The sequence below is a fragment of the Alosa sapidissima genome, chromosome 1, assembly GCF_018492685.1.
Source record: "Alosa sapidissima isolate fAloSap1 chromosome 1, fAloSap1.pri, whole genome shotgun sequence".
Taxonomy (NCBI): domain Eukaryota; kingdom Metazoa; phylum Chordata; class Actinopteri; order Clupeiformes; family Clupeidae; genus Alosa; species Alosa sapidissima.
This window is the reverse complement of record NC_055957.1, coordinates 29,604,833-29,624,183: the sequence shown is the minus strand read 5'-3', so window position 1 is coordinate 29,624,183 and position 19,351 is coordinate 29,604,833. Positions and strand designations below refer to the sequence as shown.

The 19,351-nt window shown below is 45.3% G+C and overlaps 1 protein-coding gene across 5 annotated transcripts in view; it reads right to left on the bottom strand.

Annotated features, from left to right (window-relative positions):
- Positions 1–13,260: 13,260 nt before the first annotated feature.
- The window catches only part of spsb4a (splA/ryanodine receptor domain and SOCS box containing 4a), a 65,527-nt gene continuing 59,436 nt past the window's right edge, over positions 13,261–19,351 (bottom strand). For all 5 annotated transcript variants that reach the window (XM_042099568.1, XM_042099576.1, XM_042099584.1 and 2 more), the window contains one exon: positions 13,261–14,874. In XM_042099568.1, the coding sequence (XP_041955502.1) occupies positions 14,747–14,874 (128 nt within the window). In that variant the 3' untranslated portion in view covers positions 13,261–14,746. The remainder of the gene's footprint in view (positions 14,875–19,351) is intronic.

The following is a 19,351-nucleotide window of genomic DNA, read 5'->3' as shown; positions in this document are numbered from 1 at the left end:
CTGAGAACACAAACATCCAATCTGCCCCAGAAACTCACCTGAGTGTTTCAAATGTGTGCCTGCGCTCTTGGTATCCTTTTGGGTTCTTGCTTTTTAAGCGCTGTCTCCATTGAATGAAACCCTTGGGAGCAAATCTGAGTCTTTTACATGCATACCCCTCCCTCGCCTCCTCCTGCCCCAGGGTCAGCCGATATCAGAGACAATACCCCCCCCCGCGCGCGCACTCATCGAAAACCCACCAAACCTGATTACAGGGGAGAGTGTAAGTGCATGCATGTATGTGTGTGTGAGTGTGTGCGTGTCTGCATGTCTGTGAGCTAGTTTGTGTGTGTGCGTGCGTGCCTGCATGTGTATGTGTGTGTCTTTATGTGTGTGCGTGTGTTTATGTGTGTGTGTGTGTTTATGTGTGTGAGTGTGTGCACATGCGTGCAGCAAGTACATTTGTGTGTGTGAGTGTGTACACATGTGTGCAGCAAGTACATTTCAATCATCCTCTACCAGCAACCCATCAATCAACTCCACCTTATACAGGCTGATTGGTGTACACACTAAAAGGTGTGGAAAATGTACACATAAATTAGTTTATTGCATGGCCCCCCAAGAATGGAATTCCACATAACTTGGCATGCAATCAGACGCTGTCATGATCATACACTTAAACTTTCGTGCAGTTTTGAATAGGTTTGCTGACAAAAGCACTGTACAAAGTGCAATCAAACAAATAAAAATATGTATACACATACATCTACACACTAACAAGGAACAGCACACAGACACAGAAATGACAAGCATCGCAAGTTGGACATTAGAGGGCCAAGAAGGCCAGAGAATACAGGTGAGTTTTGAGTTCCAATTTAAAAACAGTGAGGGAGGGGGCATTTCTTATACCAGGTGGCAGCTGATGCCACACGCAACATGACACAAAAGGTAGTAGTGGAAAATCATTAAATCTATCCAGGAGCAGGATCTGGTATGCAGACTACATGTTTTTTTTTCTGACTATAGTTCCCTGTGTGTGTGTGTGTGTGTGTGTGTGTGTGTGTGTGCCCTATGTTGGCTTTAACTGAATATGGTCATGCTTCCTACAGTCCAGGCACATTCATCATCAGAGAGAGAGAGAGAGATAGACAGAGCAAGACAAAGAGGGGAGGGGATGGAGAGAAAGATAGAGAGATAAGGACATAAGCAAAACAAAATCTAAATCCATCATTCATCCAGGCAATTATGTAGGAGGAAACTCTACCTGAAAATGTGAAGTAAACTGACCAGTTGTTTTGTGTGAGCAGATACATACAGTACACACACTCATGCAAAGCTGACTACAATATAATAATAACTAGATGTACCGCAGAGCGGTACAAAATATGACCGCCGCCCAGTCCAGCACATTTTTTCCACAAAAATAAATCACGCTAAAAGGCCTATATGATTCTAACTGTCTCACTAAATTGCATTATCCACACTCAATTCTCACTGGTATCTGATAGACAACAAGTACCAAAACATGATTAGTTCATAGATTTCACATGTAAAATTAATTTTATACAACCCCACCTCCATCTTGCCTGTTCATAATTCTGAGAAATTCTTGAATTGTGTGCATGTGTGCATGTACATGTTTATGTTATGTGTGTGGGTGTGTGTGTGTGTGTGTGTGTGCGTGCTTGTGTGTGTGCCTGCGTATGTGCCTGTGCATGCATGCGTACATATGTCTACTGTGTGAGTATGTGTCATACGTATGATTACTGTGAATGTATGTGTGTGCGTGAGTATCTGTTTGTGCACATGTGTGCACATGAAATGGGTTAACATGACCCCTGAAGGCAAACATACGGAAAAAATTGGTCATCCTAGGCCCTACATTTCTTAAGATATTCACAGAGAACTGTGTCTGCCCTACCCTCCTTTCAGGGGGTCCAGTCCAGCGGGGGGGCTATAGATCAAAATGAAAAATGATGGTTCCATGCTATCCATGTGGGGTTACATGCCCACCAAGTTTTGTGTACCCCGGTCTTTCATTGTCCCTGGAATCCTTATTGGTGTACATCACTAAATGTACACATAAATTATTTTATTGTAAGGCCCCCCATGAACGAAAGTACACAAAACTTCGCATGCATTCGGAGGGTGTCATAATGATCCTACACTTTTAATTTCGTGCAGTTTTGACCATGTCAGCCAGAGATATTGTGAAGAAAACACCTAATTTTTTGCTTTTTCATTTTTAACTAGGTGGCGCTATACATGAAATAAGTGGTAATGCGATGGGTTGACATGCCCCCTTAAGACCAACATACATAAAAAAGGTGGACCTCCTAGGCCCTACAGTTCTCGAGATATTCACAGAAAACTGTCTCCGGCCACCTACAGGCCAGTTGGTGTATAGTAACATAAATTAATTTATTGTGTGGCCCCCCATGAACGGAATTCCACAAAACTTGGCATGCATACAGAGGGTGTCATAATGATCCTACACTTCCAATTTCGTGCAGTTTTGACTATGTTAGGTCACAGATACCTGCGATTACAACACCTCATTTTTACTTTTTTGTGTTTAACTAGGTGGCGCTATACATGAAATGAGTAGTTATGGAATGGGTTGACATGGCCCCTTGAGATCAACATACAAAAAAAATGGTCCTCCTAAACCCTACGGTTCTCGAGATATTCACAGAAAACTGTGTCTGCCCTACCCTCCTTTCGGGGGGTTCAGTCCAGCGGGGGGGCTACAGATCAAAACGAAAAACGATGGTTCCATGCTATCCATGTAGGGTTACATGCCCACCAAGTTTCGTGTACCCTGGTCTTTCAGTGTCCCGGGAATCGTTGGCGGAAATTTGGGGATGCGAAAAAGAAAAAAAAAAAAAATCTGACTAAACCTATATGACCGCCGCTTCGCTGCGCGGCGGTCATAATAATAATTGTCAATTTTGAGGCTAATGCAGCAAGTTGTTGCAGTAGTATATAGGCTTTGTTTACAAATGCCTACAAACAGCAAGCCCTTGTTGTGGGCCCCCACAACCTGAGTCTCCGTCTCGGACAAGTTCCAACACTGTGGAAGACATCATGTCTCACCCCCGTCCCTATGACTACCAGTCTGTTGTTGCCAGCGTCCTCTTCTATGCAGTAGTATGCTGGGGTGGAAGCAGAAGGAAGAAGGATGTGGGGCGAATTGACAGGCTGGTAAGGAAAGCTGGCTCTGTAGTGGGAGCTGAACTGGAGTGTATCACTTCACTATCTGACAAAAGGACCCTGAACAAACTGATCAACATCTTGGACAATGAGTGTCACCCACTCCACAGCACTATTGTTAAACAGAAGAGCCTGATCAGCTGGAGACTTCGCTCACTGCCTTGCACAACTGACAGACTGAGAAAGTCATTTGTCCCCAGGGCCATTGAACTGTTCAATGCCTCACTTAAGGGAAGAGGAGAGATAGACTTCTCTGCATAGTCTGTCTGCCTCTTCATCCCCTCCATGTTTGGTACTGTCTGTCCACTAGCCACTTGTACCACTGTCTTTATGCCTCACTGTTTGCGTGCTATATTAGCACATTAGCACATATGCATAACCCCCCCCCCCCCCTCCATGCCACAGCCGAACTGTGGCCACACTTATACATTTTCTTAAATAGTTAAATATATAGATATATAGACTTTCCTTTACTTTATTTCTGCATTGTTGCACTGTTGACTTACTCATTTGCACTATCACCATGACCACTATCACCATTGCACTACCACCATGACACTCATTCACACAGAGCACCTTAGAGCACCTTACCATACCTTACTATGCACAGAGAATCACAGGCTCAGTCCCTGCCTCAGTCATTGCAAGCGCCTCTGATTTATTAATCACCACTATGTGGATACTGTTTTTAGAATTGATTTAGATTAAGTGTTAGTATAATTTGTAATTTTGTTATTTGTATTTTAGTATAATTTTATATATTGTATTAAGTGTTAGTATAATTTGTATTTTAGTACATTTAGCATATTCTTTATCTTCTACTGTCCTTACTGCTTAGTTGTGTTTTTATATTATATACTTTAATTACTCTTCTGCTGTTAAAGAATGTGTTTGTCTTGTATGTATGCTGCTGAGACCTTGAATTTCCCCTGGGGATCAATAAAGTATCTATCTATCTATCTATCTATCTATGAAGCCACACCCAAGTGAGCTCAATGACTACAGGCCTGTCGCTCTAACATCACATGTGATGAAGACTATGCAGTGACTGGTCTTAGGTATACTCAGACCCCAGGTACGCCATGCACTAGACCAGCTACAGTTTGCGTACCAGGAGAAAGTGGGCGTGGATGATGCCATCACTTATCTCCTGCACAGGACACATTCTCACCTAGACAAGGAGAAAAGTGCTGTGAGAATTATGTTCTTTGATTTCTCAAGTGCTTTTACAGTAACACCAACCAACCCCTCAGACTGGGAGACAAGCTCTTGCAGATGGGTGTGGACGCTCACCTGGTATCCTGGATTACAGATTACCTGACCGAGCGGCCACAGTTCGTCAGACTGAAGAACCGTCTCTCTGACACTGTGATCAGCAGCACTGGAGCTCCACAGGGGACTGTGCTCTCTCCAGTCCTGTTCACCCTGTACACGTCTGAACACGTTCTGCTACAACACTGGCCACTGAGTCACAGGCCAAAATCAGCTTTGCCACCACACCTCTAAATTGGCCATCATAACCTCATTCATGGAAGACACCTCAAGGCTATTTCTCAACCCTGTTCACAAAGAGGCAGGATCTGCCCAACATCTAGTGTGAATCTGTTTCAGAGACAACTGGCCTGATACTTGACACCAGAAAACTCCAGCGTTTCCATAACAAAGAACCGTGAGTATTGACGATATTGTGTTCCAGGTGCTCTAAATTCCTCACATGTGTAGGCTACTCACTCGCTGAGAAAATTGGTTTCAATCTGCAGCTGTTAGGAATACATTTTGCAGAGAGAATAGAATATGGAGTGGAGAGTTTAGCTGAGAACTAACAATATCTAACTAACTAACCCTAACTAACACACACACACACACACACAATTAAGAGAGTAAAAGAGAGAGAAAAAAAATATAATAACTCATTAGTCTTCAATCATGAAAGCTCAATTCGCCCCACAGTTACAATTTTGGAAAGAATTCCTTAAAATTCCTTAGTCTAGAAGTCTGTGGTCTACCTAGACCCTACAGTTCTCGAGATATTCACAGAAAACTGTGTCCGCCCTACCCTCCCCCTCGGGGGGTACAGTCCGGCGGGGGGTCGACGGATCAAATGGAATGTCACTTGAATTTGATTAATGCCATGTCATTGTACCTCCTGGAAAATATTGTACAAATTGTTATATGACAATGAGTTTTTTGTACTCTTTGATATATGACCATGAGTTTTTTGTATTAATTTCCGTTAAGTGCACAGAGTTGGTGTTCGATTTGAGATGACACTATGCTTTTGAAATTGACATTCTATGCATGTAGCCTAAGCACACAGCACAGGTTACTGACAGAAATGAAGACAGAGTGTAAATGAAGACAGAGTGTATGTGGTTAGACAAGATTTGTTTAGGTGGTGAATGATACATTTTCTGTAGAAGTATATGGTATATGGTATATATTTTGAATGCCAATGCTTTCTAAATGACCACAGCCAGTTGGTCACCACTGGAGCAACCAATGATGTATGGAGTAATTTGTCCACTTGGTTCTAGAAGGTCAGCAGATTAATAGTGTTTATAGTTTAGAGAATTGTGTCTGTCTTTTGGTAACATTATGGTTTGGAATGTTCGGTTCATAAGTCTGGTTATAATAGTGTTTAAGCAATCAAGAAAAACTGTTATGGTGCCCATCAAGAATTGAGATTGAGTTTTATTGTCCCCTACTTACCAGTAGAGGGAGATAGTGAGCTATTTAATAATGGCCTAAATTGAGCCTGTTCATGTGTCACTTGAATACTTACCAATGTATGTTGTTTTGGTGTGCTTATTTGCACAAGCTTACACACCTCCAATTATGCACACATCCAAACTCACACACACACACACACACACACACACACACACACACACACACACACACACACAGTAGTCTGTATCCCTGTCATGCTCCTCCCCTCCTCGAAGTCTCATTTGTCATAGCCCTCCAGCCCCTGCGACAGTCAGCCGTTTATGGCCCACAATTTATTAAGCTATTAACTTTTATTATTGCTCCCTCTGTCCGGGACACTGTCCACACACTCCAACAAGGCCGACTTGGTGGTGGGGATCCCGCACCATAAACACAAAAATCTATCATGGTCTCCTTTTTATAGTATGTGTGTGTGTATCTGTGTTTGTTTTAGGATGAAAGTGTTTATCCTATCGTGTGTGTTTGAAAGTGCTCCACCATATGGAATGAATCCTGACACATTGTGGCACATTCGCCAGCTATTAGGCGTCTTTGCATTTGAAAGTGGTTCAGACGCCATAGCCTCTTGTGCCATTAGTGTACCCAAGAAATATATATATTAAACAAAAAAGCACACGTGCCACTATTATTGGTGCTCCTGGATTTAATGTTCTTCTCCTTTAATATCTCATAAAGTTGGAGAACACAAACCAGGGAATTTGAGAGCATTCCTCTTTATATAATATTTCCAGATCATCCAGATTAGTCCTGTACAATCTCTTAAGCCAAAGTCCTTTTAGGCAAGTCCCTCCACTCAGCGGCCACTCTGCAACGCTTTTTGGGTAATCATCAGGCATCCTATTCGGCAGAAATGCGCGTGCGCAAGGCTTCACAACACCAACCGTGCTCCAGCGGCGAGATCACAACACATGATTGGCACGATGTCTGCACAACACAGCACATAATTGGCTCAATGTAGTCACATCACACCACATGATTGGCTCGATGTATACACATGTCAACGTTTTGGCGAGGAAGGGGTGGGATATGTGTAGACAACGGCCATATTGCCGTTACAAACTAACCCCATGCATTTCTATGGAGGATTTTTTGAGTGCTGTGTCTCCTCATTAGAAAGTCTCTGTTTAAGCTCACCTCACTGTTTTTGTATGGAGTTCACATCAGGGAACTGAGAACAATGGCAGAAACTTGATGTTGTATTACAGTGTAAGTAAACCATTTTTTTGGCCACTTATAAGGCCAATGATGGTGGTGTCATCTGCATATTTGAACATTTTGACTGAGTGGTGGTGAGATATCAAGTCATTGGTATAGATGGAGAAAAGCAGAGGAGCCTTGTGGAGCACCAGTGTTGAGGGTCAGAGGGCATGATGTAGCATTATTAACCTTGACTGCTTTTCTTCTGTTGCTCAGAAAAGTCCAGTATCCATTGGCACAGAGTTGTATTAATATTCATGCCTTGAAGCCTGAGAATAGCATGAGAGGATTGATTGTATTGAAGGCCAAGCTGAAGTGTGTTTTTGTTTAAATGTTTTATTTCTTTACGAGGATTTATTTATCAGAACAAATTTCCTTCCCTTCAAAGTCACATTCCCCCATTGTTTTCATTGTGAAATGAAAATAATATGGCAAAAGATGATTTGTAAACCTTTTTTTACTGGGTGCCAATGCGGAGGGCACTGTAGTGTGGATGGCACCTCGGATGGTTCATTATTGGTTGTGATGTGCCTGTTGGTCTGGGTTTTGGATTTTTGTTTGAAAATAATCATCAGATTGCTAAAACCATGTGGTGATCCTTCACTGCTAGAAGAGATGAATTACCCCAAAAAACTAAGTGAGTCAGCATCTAGTGTCTGTTTCCCCCAATTTCTGTCTTTCTTCACCAGCAAACCTGACATGAACATATTCCCATGGTCCTTTGTGATTGGACTGATGGTTGATGATTTATGATGTACAGTGTAAAAACTTGCATGAAGTGTGACAAAAGAACACTATAGCATCAGTCAAGTCTTTAGACAATGACAAGGCTGCTAATTAGAATGAGTATTTAATGGAAATCTAAAAAAAGATTGCCAGCAGAATATCATACAGTTTTGTATGTGTGAATGAAAGAGAAAAAAGAGAGTGAACAATGGATGAGGAGAGAGAAGGAGGGAGTGAAACAGCAGGGATGAGAGGCAGGTTCAACCTCATTAGACGTTTCTCTGGGCTGTCTAAGGTAATTAGCCTCATTTGTGACCCATTGAAGCAGCACAGCGAAGAGAAAGGAACAGAGGATGAGAGAAGCTAAAGAATAGAAGCACCCTCCCCTTTCTAAAATACGTACTCACTCTTTGCTCCGCTCCACCTCTTTTCCTAAACCCCACCCTACTGCTTCTCCTTTGCTCCGCTCCACCTCTTTTCCTAAACCCCACCCTACTGCTTCTCCTTTGCTCCGCTCCACCTCTTTTCCTAAACCCCACCCTACTGCTTCTCCTTTGCTCCGCTCCATCTCTTTTCCTAAACCCCACCCTACTGCTTCTCCTTTGCTCCGCTCCACCTCTTTTCCTAAACCCCACCCTACTGCTTCTCCTTTGCTCCGCTCCATCTCTTTTCCTAAACCCCACCCTACTGCTTCTCCTTTGCTCCGCTCCACCTCTTTTCCTAAACCCCACCCTACTGCTTCTCCTTTGCTCCGCTCCACCTCTTTTCCTAAACCCCACCCTACTGCTTCTCCTTTGCTCCGCTCCACCTCTTTTCCTAAACCCCACCCTACTGCTTCTCCTTTGCTCCGCTCCATCTCTTTTCCTAAACCCCACCCTACTGCTTCTCCTTTGCTCCGCTCCACCTCTTTTCCTAAACCCCACCCTACTGCTTCTCCTTTGCTCCTCTCCATCTCTTTTCCTAAACCCCACCCTACTGCTTCTCCTTTGCTCCGCTCCACCTCTTTTCCTAAACCCCACCCTACTGCTTCTCCTTTGCTCCGCTCCATCTCTTTTCCTAAACCCCACCCTACTGCTTCTTACTGGTGCCTCCCTTGATGTGAGCTGTGATGTTTAATGCTTTGTAAGACAAAGACGACTTCTGAGAAATACTTACAACCTGACTTAGCTTCAACCTCCACCTGCAGCCATGCGTTGGCAGCAGCCCTCTGGTCTTTAAGGAGGTGATCCTCACCTACTCCCAGCGTCCACCTGTTCATATCACTATAAAATCTTGCTTTTTCACCTTCAAAGTCCTACATAACCTTGCTCCCCCTCAAGACCTGTGTTTCATTTCTCTTCCTCCTCTACAGCACCCCCCAGCCTTCCCTTATTTGCTTTAGCTTGTTTGTACATTATAATGCATTTTATAGGGATGCTGGGTGTGTGAGAAAAGATGCGATATAAGCTTATTCATAAGTCTGGTTATAATAGTCATGTGACACTAACACGAGAGGGATGATTGAGAGGGATGGATGGATGCATGATAGATAGATAGATAGATAGATAGAGTGGAGAGATAGAGAGGACAGAGAGATAGGCAGAGGGAGGGAAGGTGAGAAAGAGACAGGGCTGAGTGAGCGCTTGTGTGGCGGAATGAGAGGTAGGTAACTCGCACCCATCTCCCCAGCAGACAGGGAGCTGTATGAGAGACAGGAAACTCACACCCATCTCCCCAGCAGACAGGGGGCTGTATGGGGATAGACCAAATCAAAAGCGGAGTGAGGTGCCGTAAGCTGGCCTGGCCAGCCATGCAAATGACAACACAAACTACTACTAACAAGGTCAAATGGTAACAGATGGGGACACTGTGGGCAATGGAAAAAGATTCCTGCCAGCCCACCCACCCACGGACGCACGCACTTGTAATGGGAAAGCAACGACTGTGGTAATATCAATGCTGTCAGACGTTTTATCAGACAGACCCCTCTTCTGGCTGTCAGCCTTTTTATTGCCCCTCTCTTACGCACTACTCCGTTTCCGTGGCAACCTGACATGGTTTGGAATCTCTCTCCCACTGGTGTGTGCGTATCTGTCTGCTTTTTTGGCTCCCCGGTGTGGCCCGCCTAGAGTGTAAATACTGTGTGTGTTTGTGTGTATGTGTGTGTGCTCCTCTCTAGTCTAAGTCACTACACACTCTGTCTCTGATTATGAGAACAGGCCTGGGCCAGGCTCCAAGCCGCATAGCCCTCTAGTGGAGGACCTTGACACTAATTTAAAAATGTGTTGCCTCTTGCTGAAGGTTAGGCAAGAGAGAGACCAGTACCTCATTTTGTTTGTTGTGTGTATGTGCAAAAGTAAACATTTGTATAGACATGTATGTGTGTGTTTGTGTGTGTGTTTGCATTTGCGTATTTTGTCAAATTTTGTATTCCATTTCTGTATTTTCAATGAATCAATGTTTCTGTTTCCATGTTGTACACTTTGGCGACACTATGTCCTGTTAAATGGCCATGCCAGTACATTGTAATCGATTGAATTGAATTGAGAGTGGGTAAGAGAAGGAAGACTTGAGGAATGGCGAGGCAGGCAGTGAGTGGGAGCTCTTGTGTTAGTTTCATCTGTCTCTCCCATCCTAAAACAAAACAGCCCTACTTTAACAATATCCTTGTCTGCTTTCTGTATAAAAATACTTGTATTAAAACTACTCCCACCAGCCAGCTTGTTATAGACTCCATTACATGTGAAAACCAGACTACAGAGTCAAACAGTTACAATAACACTCCCAGCAACTCAAACAGTTACAATAACACTCCCAGCAACTCAAGCAGTTACAATAACACTCCCAGCAACTCAAACAGTTACAATAACACTCCCAGCAACTCAAGCACTGTTCTATTCTCTTCTCCTCGCTCCCCTCCTAGGCCACATTCAAACCCCAGGATGCACCTGTGTTTTGAGTGGGAGGTCAACACAGGATACACAAGGGCTTTTCTTCAGCTCCAGGCCTCATGACACCCTCCTCCAGTCAGAGGAGTGGGCAGCAGAGCTCTCGGGCCTGTCTGTCACTCTTCACGCCTGCGTCCCCCAGGGTTCTCACTCGGCCCGCCCGCCCACAAGTTCAGCTCATCTCTCCTGTCACTTCCACACAGACATTCTACAATATTCACGAGATCATCATCTCTCTTTATGCCACCATGTCTCCTGTACAACAACGACTGGTTCCGTGTAACCCAGCGTCTCTGCATATGCAGACAGAGATGGCACAATTCTACACCAGTGTGCAAATTTAAGAGCTTAAGATAGTATTCCGGTAATGCAGCAACATAATCATGACGTTTGACATAACATCTAGGTTAATGAAAATATTGTCTTTCTCTCTCGCTCTGGGTGTGTGTTTGAGGTTCTAATCGGTTCTAAAGATATATCCAAGTACAGGATTATGGGGGTGGGGTGGGCAGGCACAGCAGGAGGAAGTCCACACACAATGTTGGCTTCCGAGACTTCCTGGCAAGGCACCCCACATGTGGATAATCTATTGGATGGGCAAAATATAGCTACACCATCACATCGAGGCCATCAGTGTATACACACTACACTGACTACAATACAAATACTTTGAAAGATAACAATGAAGAAAGACGCTCACTTAGTTGGTTCACTAGACTAGAGGACTTGGAAAGGCTTATTTCTGTTTGCTTTTCATGGGAGTTTGTCTGTCCAAGTGCAAGGATTAGTTAAGGATTATTTCTTTGTCGATTGATTTTACGATCTCTGAGGGCTACTTTGAGAACTACACAACACACTTACAAGGCTTTAAGTCACAGAACTACACAACATGCTTACAAAGCTTTAAGTCAAAGAAATTGTGAGATGGCCAAAAGATGAGTGTTGTGCCCGGAACTTCCTGCAATACCGTAACCCTTGATAAGTGTGTTGGAGGATGGCCAGGCTTCTTGGGGATTCATCTCGCCGTCTTTGGCTTATATTATTAGCTGTGACAACTAGTAGTGGGAGGGCAGGGCTCTCACAAACCAGACTGCAAGAGAGGGGTGCCATCTTGCTAGCTCTCTTAACAAACACACACATGCACACACACTCATGGAGGCACTGTGTTGCGTAAGCTTTTCCTGGCAGTGGGGGCACCGGTCATCTGGCCTGATCTATAGGCTTTTAACAGTAAATGCCAGAGCACTGTGTGCAAGCTGCCTGGAAGCTGAATGTGTGTGTGTGTGTGTGTGTGTGTGTGTGTGTGTGTGGGGGGGGGGGGGTCCTCCCTCGGTGGAGAAGTGGCCGCTTGCCCCGCCCGAGCTTGCTCTTAGTCAGGCCCAACGGCGCACACACTCCGCTCTGATCAAAGGCATCTCGCACTCCACCCTAGTGTGATCCATTACATCGGAGCGCGTCCCAAAAAGAGGGCTGGTGAGGAAAAGCTGGATACAGAGAGAGGAAGAGGGGGGTGCGGGTGGGTTGAAAGAGGGGCGATCGAAACAAAGAGAGGGGTAGAGAAAGAGTAGGAAGGAGGAGAGTGAAGGAGAAAGAAGAAACCCATTTAGAAAAAAAGTAGTAGCCATTTTTATACAGAGTTGGTAGGGCAGTATCAGGCTGTCTGGCATTGATTTCCAATAGCAGATTGCTTTGCGCCTGCAGACATCACCCTGGATCTTGGGGATTAGGGTGAGGCAGCAGCAGCACCACCACACTGTAGACAAAAAAACTCTGCAAACAGTTTTCCATTATCCTCAGAGACATTAAGCTCTTCTGCCCTTCTGAACATCCAGTATTTTTTTTTTTTTGTCCTGGCTTAGATTCCAGCACAGTTCTCACTGACACGACTGTGGTGGCTGTTGTCAGTATACTTTAACAGGCGAGGGAATATGACACTTTATAAGGCCAAGTTGAGACCGTGATGGAGAAGGAGAGGAGACAGATTCAGAATTGAAGAATATGTAAGCAGAGGATAGAGGAGATGGAGGGAGAGAGACCTATATTTAAAGTTGGGGAGAGAGAAGAGAGATAATTAAGGAGAGATGGAGAGAGTGAATGAAGGAACGTAGGACAGAGAGAAGAGACAGAAAGAGACGGTAAGAGCCATGCTGGATTGTAAGTGTGGGTGGCTGTTTGCTGGTACTGATGTACTGAGAAACACAGAGCAAAGCCCCCCCTGAGATCTGGGTCCTCTCTTAGATAACACTGCATTTGTTTGCTCTTGTTTGTGTCAGTGACAGGGAGGGGAAAACCGAAATGGAAGGATGAAGAAACCGCGTTGAAAAGTCTGGAAAGAGTGGAGGCTGAGTACTGACACAGTATATTTCTCTTTTTATCTTACACACCAGCAAATGCACACAGCCCCACACACCGACACAACACAACACACAAATCTGGAATTGCAGGTGGGAAAACAACCTTGACACTCTGTGGTAAGAAACAGCACATGTTCATTCAACTTGGCCTTTATTCACATAGCTGATATGCTGAGGGCAGCCCTGTCCATACATTCCACTGCCTCACACACACACACACACACACACACACACACACACACACACCACCCCTATAGGCAGACAGTCTGTGAGATGTGGTAGTAGATGTTGTCATCATCATCATCATAATAATAATAATAATAATAATAATAATAATAATGTCATAATAATAATAATCAGTCATACCACTACTACTAATAATAAAAGCAGCATTCAGTAAAAAAGCATGTGTGAAAGATGTGAAGGTCTGCCACAGCAATACAGAGTTGGTCTGCACGGTCCCACGATCATTCAGTTAAAAAGGAACTAGTTCCTGATAAATAAACATCATACTAATAGACAGCATAAACAGAATCGTCATCATGGTCATCAGAATCAGAAAATAAAATGCACACATAATCCAATCAAGGGTAGAAACTTAGAAATAAAAAAGTGACTTAAGCTCTTTGAGAGGGTGTATGTGTGTATGTATGTCTGTTGTGCATATTTTAGTGCACTTATATGTGTATGTGTAACGGTACATACTGGGAAGACAAAGACATCCTCCCTGGACCCTATAATGGCTGCTATGTGAGTAAATGTGTATGCATATGGATATGCGCGTGTGTGTGTGTGTGTGTGTGTGTGTCCCTGCAGCTCCTGCCAGGGTAGAGGAGCTGAAGGTCTTTGTCTCTCCAGTCAGCTGGACCTCTGGACTTGCTTTGTCCTCAGTCCCCTACAGAGGAGCTGGCAGGGGAGGACACACGTCCTGTAGTGCCTCTGGTGGAGACTCGAGGAACTGCAAGCCAATCCTGATAACATACGGAGAGTTCCGTCCACTTCAGTTCAGTTCAGTTCAGTTCAGTTCAGTTCAGGCCAGTTCGGCTCGGTTTAGTTTGGTTTCAGTACGGACGGTGAGGTTTTGGATTGGTTTTCTTCTCGAAAAAACAAGGCCTCCCAAGGTTAGTGTGCTGTCTGAGCATGCTCATAACCACCCACTCCAGTCTCTTCTCGCTTTTTGTCCATCCCCACAGCACCTCAGGCGTCTCCGCGGCAACCAGCCGCAGTGTAGTGATGTAACTAACCACCCCCCCCCCCCACCCCTGCCCCCCTCCTCGAAGTCACAGCCATCTCAATAACTTAAAAAATAAAAAAAGACTCAAGAGGGAGAGAGGTAGAAGCAAGAAAGAGAAATGGTGAGAGAGAGAGAGAGAGAGAGACAAAGCGGAAGGGGGAAAAAAAGACAGATCATAAAAATCTCCCTTGCACTGATTAAAAACAGGGGAGCTCAGGTACCCCACCAGCGAGTGCCGTCGGCAGCTCATGAATGTAAACATATCCCATGGGGCTGAGCGGTGACCTACCTCCCCCTCCTCCCTCCTTACACCCCCCCCCCCCCCCCCCCCCTCTTTCTGTCAGCCTGGTACGGTGCGGTCCAGTTGGGTGTGGTGTGACCCGGTTTCACTGGTACTGGAGGTAATTTTTAAGGGACTGGGGCAGAGGCAAGGTCTCGATCTCCTGTAGCCGCTCCCGGCCCAACGCCAGACGAGCCGCCCGCCGACACAGGTCCATCAGAGGAAGAGGCTCCGCTGCAGGGAGAGAGCGAACAGAAGAGAAGTATTAGAACTCTGTCTCCTGACAAATAATGCTATACACCATCAGGGTTTTATTCACCTGAAAAATCACTGAAAATAAAAATACACGGAAAATAAAAATACAGAATAAAAGGTGTGGGGTGGGGGTGTGTGGGGTGTGTGGGGGGGTTGGGGTGAAGGGACAGGGAAAGGATAGAGACCAAGAAGAAGTGAACTGGAGACAAAGAGGGACAGAGAAGAGAGTTGATCTGATGGGTTTAATGAAGTTGTTTCTTTCTCCTTATTCCTCCCTCCCTGGCAGCTGTGTGTGTGTGTGTACGTGTGTGTGTGTGTGTATGGGTGTGTGTGTGAGTGTATGTACGGGTGTGTGTGTGTGTGTGTACGGGTGTGTGTGTGTACGGGTGTGTGTGTGTGTACACGTGTGTGTGTGTGTGTGTACACGTGTGTGTGTGTGTGTGTGTGTGTGTGTGTATGGGTGTGTGTGTGAGTGTATGTACGGGTGTGTGTGTGTGTGTGTACGGGTGTGTGTGTGTGTGTGTGTGTGTGTACGGGTGTGTGTGTGTGTGTGTGTACGGGTGTGTGTGTGTGTGTACACGTGTGTGTGTGTGTGTGTGTACACGTGTGTGTGTGTGTACACGTGTGTGTGTGTGTGTGTACACGTGTGTGTGTGTGTACACGTGTGTGTGTGTGTGTGTACACGTGTGTGTGTGTGTGTGTGTGTGTGTGTACACGTGTGTGTGTGTGTGTGTGTACACGTGTGTGTGTGTGTGTGTGTGTACGTGTGTGTGTGTGTGTGTGTGTGTGTGTGTGTGTGTGTGTGTGTGTGTGTGTGTACGGGTGTGTGTAGGAGCAGTAGGGACACATCTGACAGGCTGCTTTAATAATGAAGGCTCTTTTCCACCAGTGTCATGCTCAACCCTGCATGGGAGACAACTCCAGTGCAATCCATCTGTTCTACACACTTGCACGCATGCATGCACACAAAACAAATGTGTTACACAACTGACATCACACACACACACAGAACCAGTTACCAAACATCTCCTCAGCAACCAAGCCAAGGAGAATCATGGAAGCAACAGTCTCTATGTGGCCCAAACAAACAGCAGAAGTGTCCATCGTGTGACAGTCTGAGTTGCAGGGAACAGTAGTTTCTGCAGTATGTAATAGTGAAGGGAGTATGTGTTCAGTGCAAACAGAGGAAGTGATCTTAGGAGAGTGCAAAACAGAGAAATGCTGATCTTGAAGTGTAAACAATTAGCCTGGCTAACGCCAAACCTCATCTCATTGAGATGGGGTCTGGGAACTACACATTCATTTCTACACATTCGAGACGTGGTTTTACGAATGCCCAGAGCCGTTTATTGGGCACTACGAATGTCTATCAAATGTGTCTGTGCGTGTATGGCAGCATTGGGAAACCCAGGCTAGTAAACAATGAGGGATAGAGCGAACGAGAACCAAAGGAGGAAAAGGCAAGCAGAAGACTGGCCCCATCAACCAAAACAAAACAACAGCACAGTCATAAAGGACCAGTGGTGTTAGAGAGCTTGCTTGGCTCACGTGCAGGTGTTCGTGCACAAGCATGTGCACGTGCACAGACATGCACAAACAGACTTGGAGTACTTAGGCTACATCAAACTAAATACAATTAAGTGCGAAATCGCTCTCAGACGTTTAAGCTGTTATGATTTGGTAATGATCTGGTCATTCAAAATAAGCAGCCGGATATCAACTGTGAATCAAGCCCATTCACACCAACAACACGTGCGTACATACACGCACACACACACCAGGGCTGTATCAGCAGAACATAAAAGGCTGGATTATTGCAAGAATTACCAGGAATTAAAGTCCAGAAGCCTATAAAACATTGCAGTAATCGTGGACCTCATAACACACATAACACTAATAAGAGAGTGTTGTGAGGTGAGACACATGCAGCTGAGGCTCAGTTCCGTGTGTGTGCATGCATTATGAGAGTGTGTACTGTGTGTGTGCGTATGAGAGCGTGCTTGTAAATATCTGCATGTATGTATATGTGTGCACGAGAGAGAGAGAGAGAGAGAGAGAGGCACACAAATACACCGTCTCTGCAGCACTCCCTGGCTCGGATACACAGCAGGGACAAAATACAGCTGAAAAATTGAGTGTGTGCGCCATGACTTTATTCTGCTTTTGTTTTAAAACCAAAATAGTCTTCGCCCATATGAGTGTATTCAGCTCCGCATCTGGAACGGTGTGTGTCCTACATTCCATTACACAATACTAACTCTCGGAAAGCTCACATAACATGACCATTCTTGTGGTTCAAATAAATAAGAAAGAGAAAGAGGCATAAGGACAAAGACATGAAAAACTGTGTGTGTGTGTGTGTGTGTGTGTGTGTGTGCGTGCGTGTGTGTGTGTCTGGAGTAATTAACACTGCTGCTCTGACACCGTCTAGCCACAGGTCATCTCCGCATGGCCCGCGGCTCCTTCTCAGGCTGTGTGTGCGCCCTATGTAGGTCGGACTTGGATGCACCCGGCCGGGCCCCTGGTGTGGAGCAGACTCACTGAGGAGGCCTGCAGGAGGAGACTCATGCGGTCTAGCTGGTGCACTAGCAAAGGAGGCTGCTGCTGCTCCACGCATGCATGCATGCATGGGGCTAGGAGTCTAAACTAGACAAAACAAAACAAAACAAAAAACAGACGAAGGAAAACAAACAAAACAAACTCAAAGGTGGGACAGATACACAGACCTCTGTCCTGTGATTTTCCTTGTCCTCCATCTCTCTTATACGATTACATAGTACAGTACATAAATGTTAGCTCTACTCAACACAAATGGGCCTCTACGCCTAGCCCTGTCCGGAGGGGGTTCTGCACTGGTGGAGGATGCTTCAGGACAGGAGCTCTGAGGCGGTTGCACATTGCTCACAGAGAGCACAGGAATGGAGCACAGTTCCACGCAAATCTCTCCACACCACACCGGTCAGCACAGCTTTCAGCCCAGTGATTAAGTACAGGGGTGAAGGTTGCTGACTCGGCAAAGTGTCCAGAAAGGGTGGACAGGAAGAAGAGAGAAAGGCAGAGAGGAAATTAGAGAGAGAGAGAGAGAGAGAGAGAGAGAGAGAGAGAGAGAGAGAGAGAGAGAGAGAGAGAGAGAGAGAGAGAGAGAGAGAGAGAGAGAGAGAGGAGAGAGAGAACGTATAGGACAGTTTATGGGAAGAGAAAAGAGAAGCTGAAGAATCTGATCAGCTTTTGTATCGGCAGACACACACACACACACACCACTGTATACCCCTATATTTTACACAATGCCAAAGGTCCATTCCGCCCTCATTGATGACAGAAATTGTCAGCCTCTGCCCTTGTAGCTTCACATCACTGAGTCACCAAGCCTGTGGTAAGGCAATATTAAACCATCCGTATTAGAGTGGCGAAGGTTATATGTCTAGTTTAACGCCGGAGCTTGGCGAATGTGATATTTGAAATGTGTCTTTCAAAGATCCAGTTAGGGGTCTTAGAGGCACTTGGAGAAGCTGGACACACACAAACTCCCTCACACTTCTATTCACATGCGCACACACACACTCTTCACACTCTCAGTGTCTCCTGCCTTTCTCTCACTTATTACACAAATACAGTCTCTCTAGCGTTCTCTTTCCCTCTCGCTCACTCTCACACACACACTCTTCTCTTTTGGCTCTCACACACACAGCATGGTGGAGCTGTGAGACAGTGTGTTATCTGAAGATGGAGGAGGCAGGAGCAGGAGGGTGTGGCAGGCCACCGGCCCCCCGAGGTCACTGGATCCACTGACCCGCCTTGGCTGCAGTGTGTACCAGACACAAAGGCTGAGGGATTATATGTGGGTGGGGTGGGGGGGGGGTGTATCTTTCTAATCTGTCTGACAGCAACAGAAGAAAACACTTTCTCCATGAAGGTCAGACAAACACATAAATGAACTTATGTGTGTGTGTGGAAGGAAAACAGTGTTTGTACAATTGTTTGTAGTGTGAGAGAGAGAGAGAGAGAGAGAGAGAGAGAGAGGAGAGAGAGAGAGAGAGAGAGAGAGAGAGAGAGAGAGAGAGAGAGAGAGAGAGAGAGAGAGAGAGAGAGAGAGAGAGAGAGAGAGAGAGAGGTACAGACAGGTGAGCACAGACTGCAGCCTTAACTTGAACTCGAGGGACAAAGTGGTTAAAGGCACACAGGCTTGGCAAACTTCAATGAAAATGTACTTCCTGAATAGTGTTATATGTGATGTGACAAACAAGTCATATCAGGACCAGCTCTGACTTCAGACGGACCTAGGATTGTGTGTGTGTGTGTGTGTCTGGTTGTGACTAGTTTTAGTAATGCATGAGTGACAAATGTCTACAGGGATGTCTGCAGTTGAATAGGATCTCTCTCTCTCACACAAACAGATAAACACACAAACAAAAACCCAGACACACCGATAAACAAAGCTGTATAAAGACACACATGT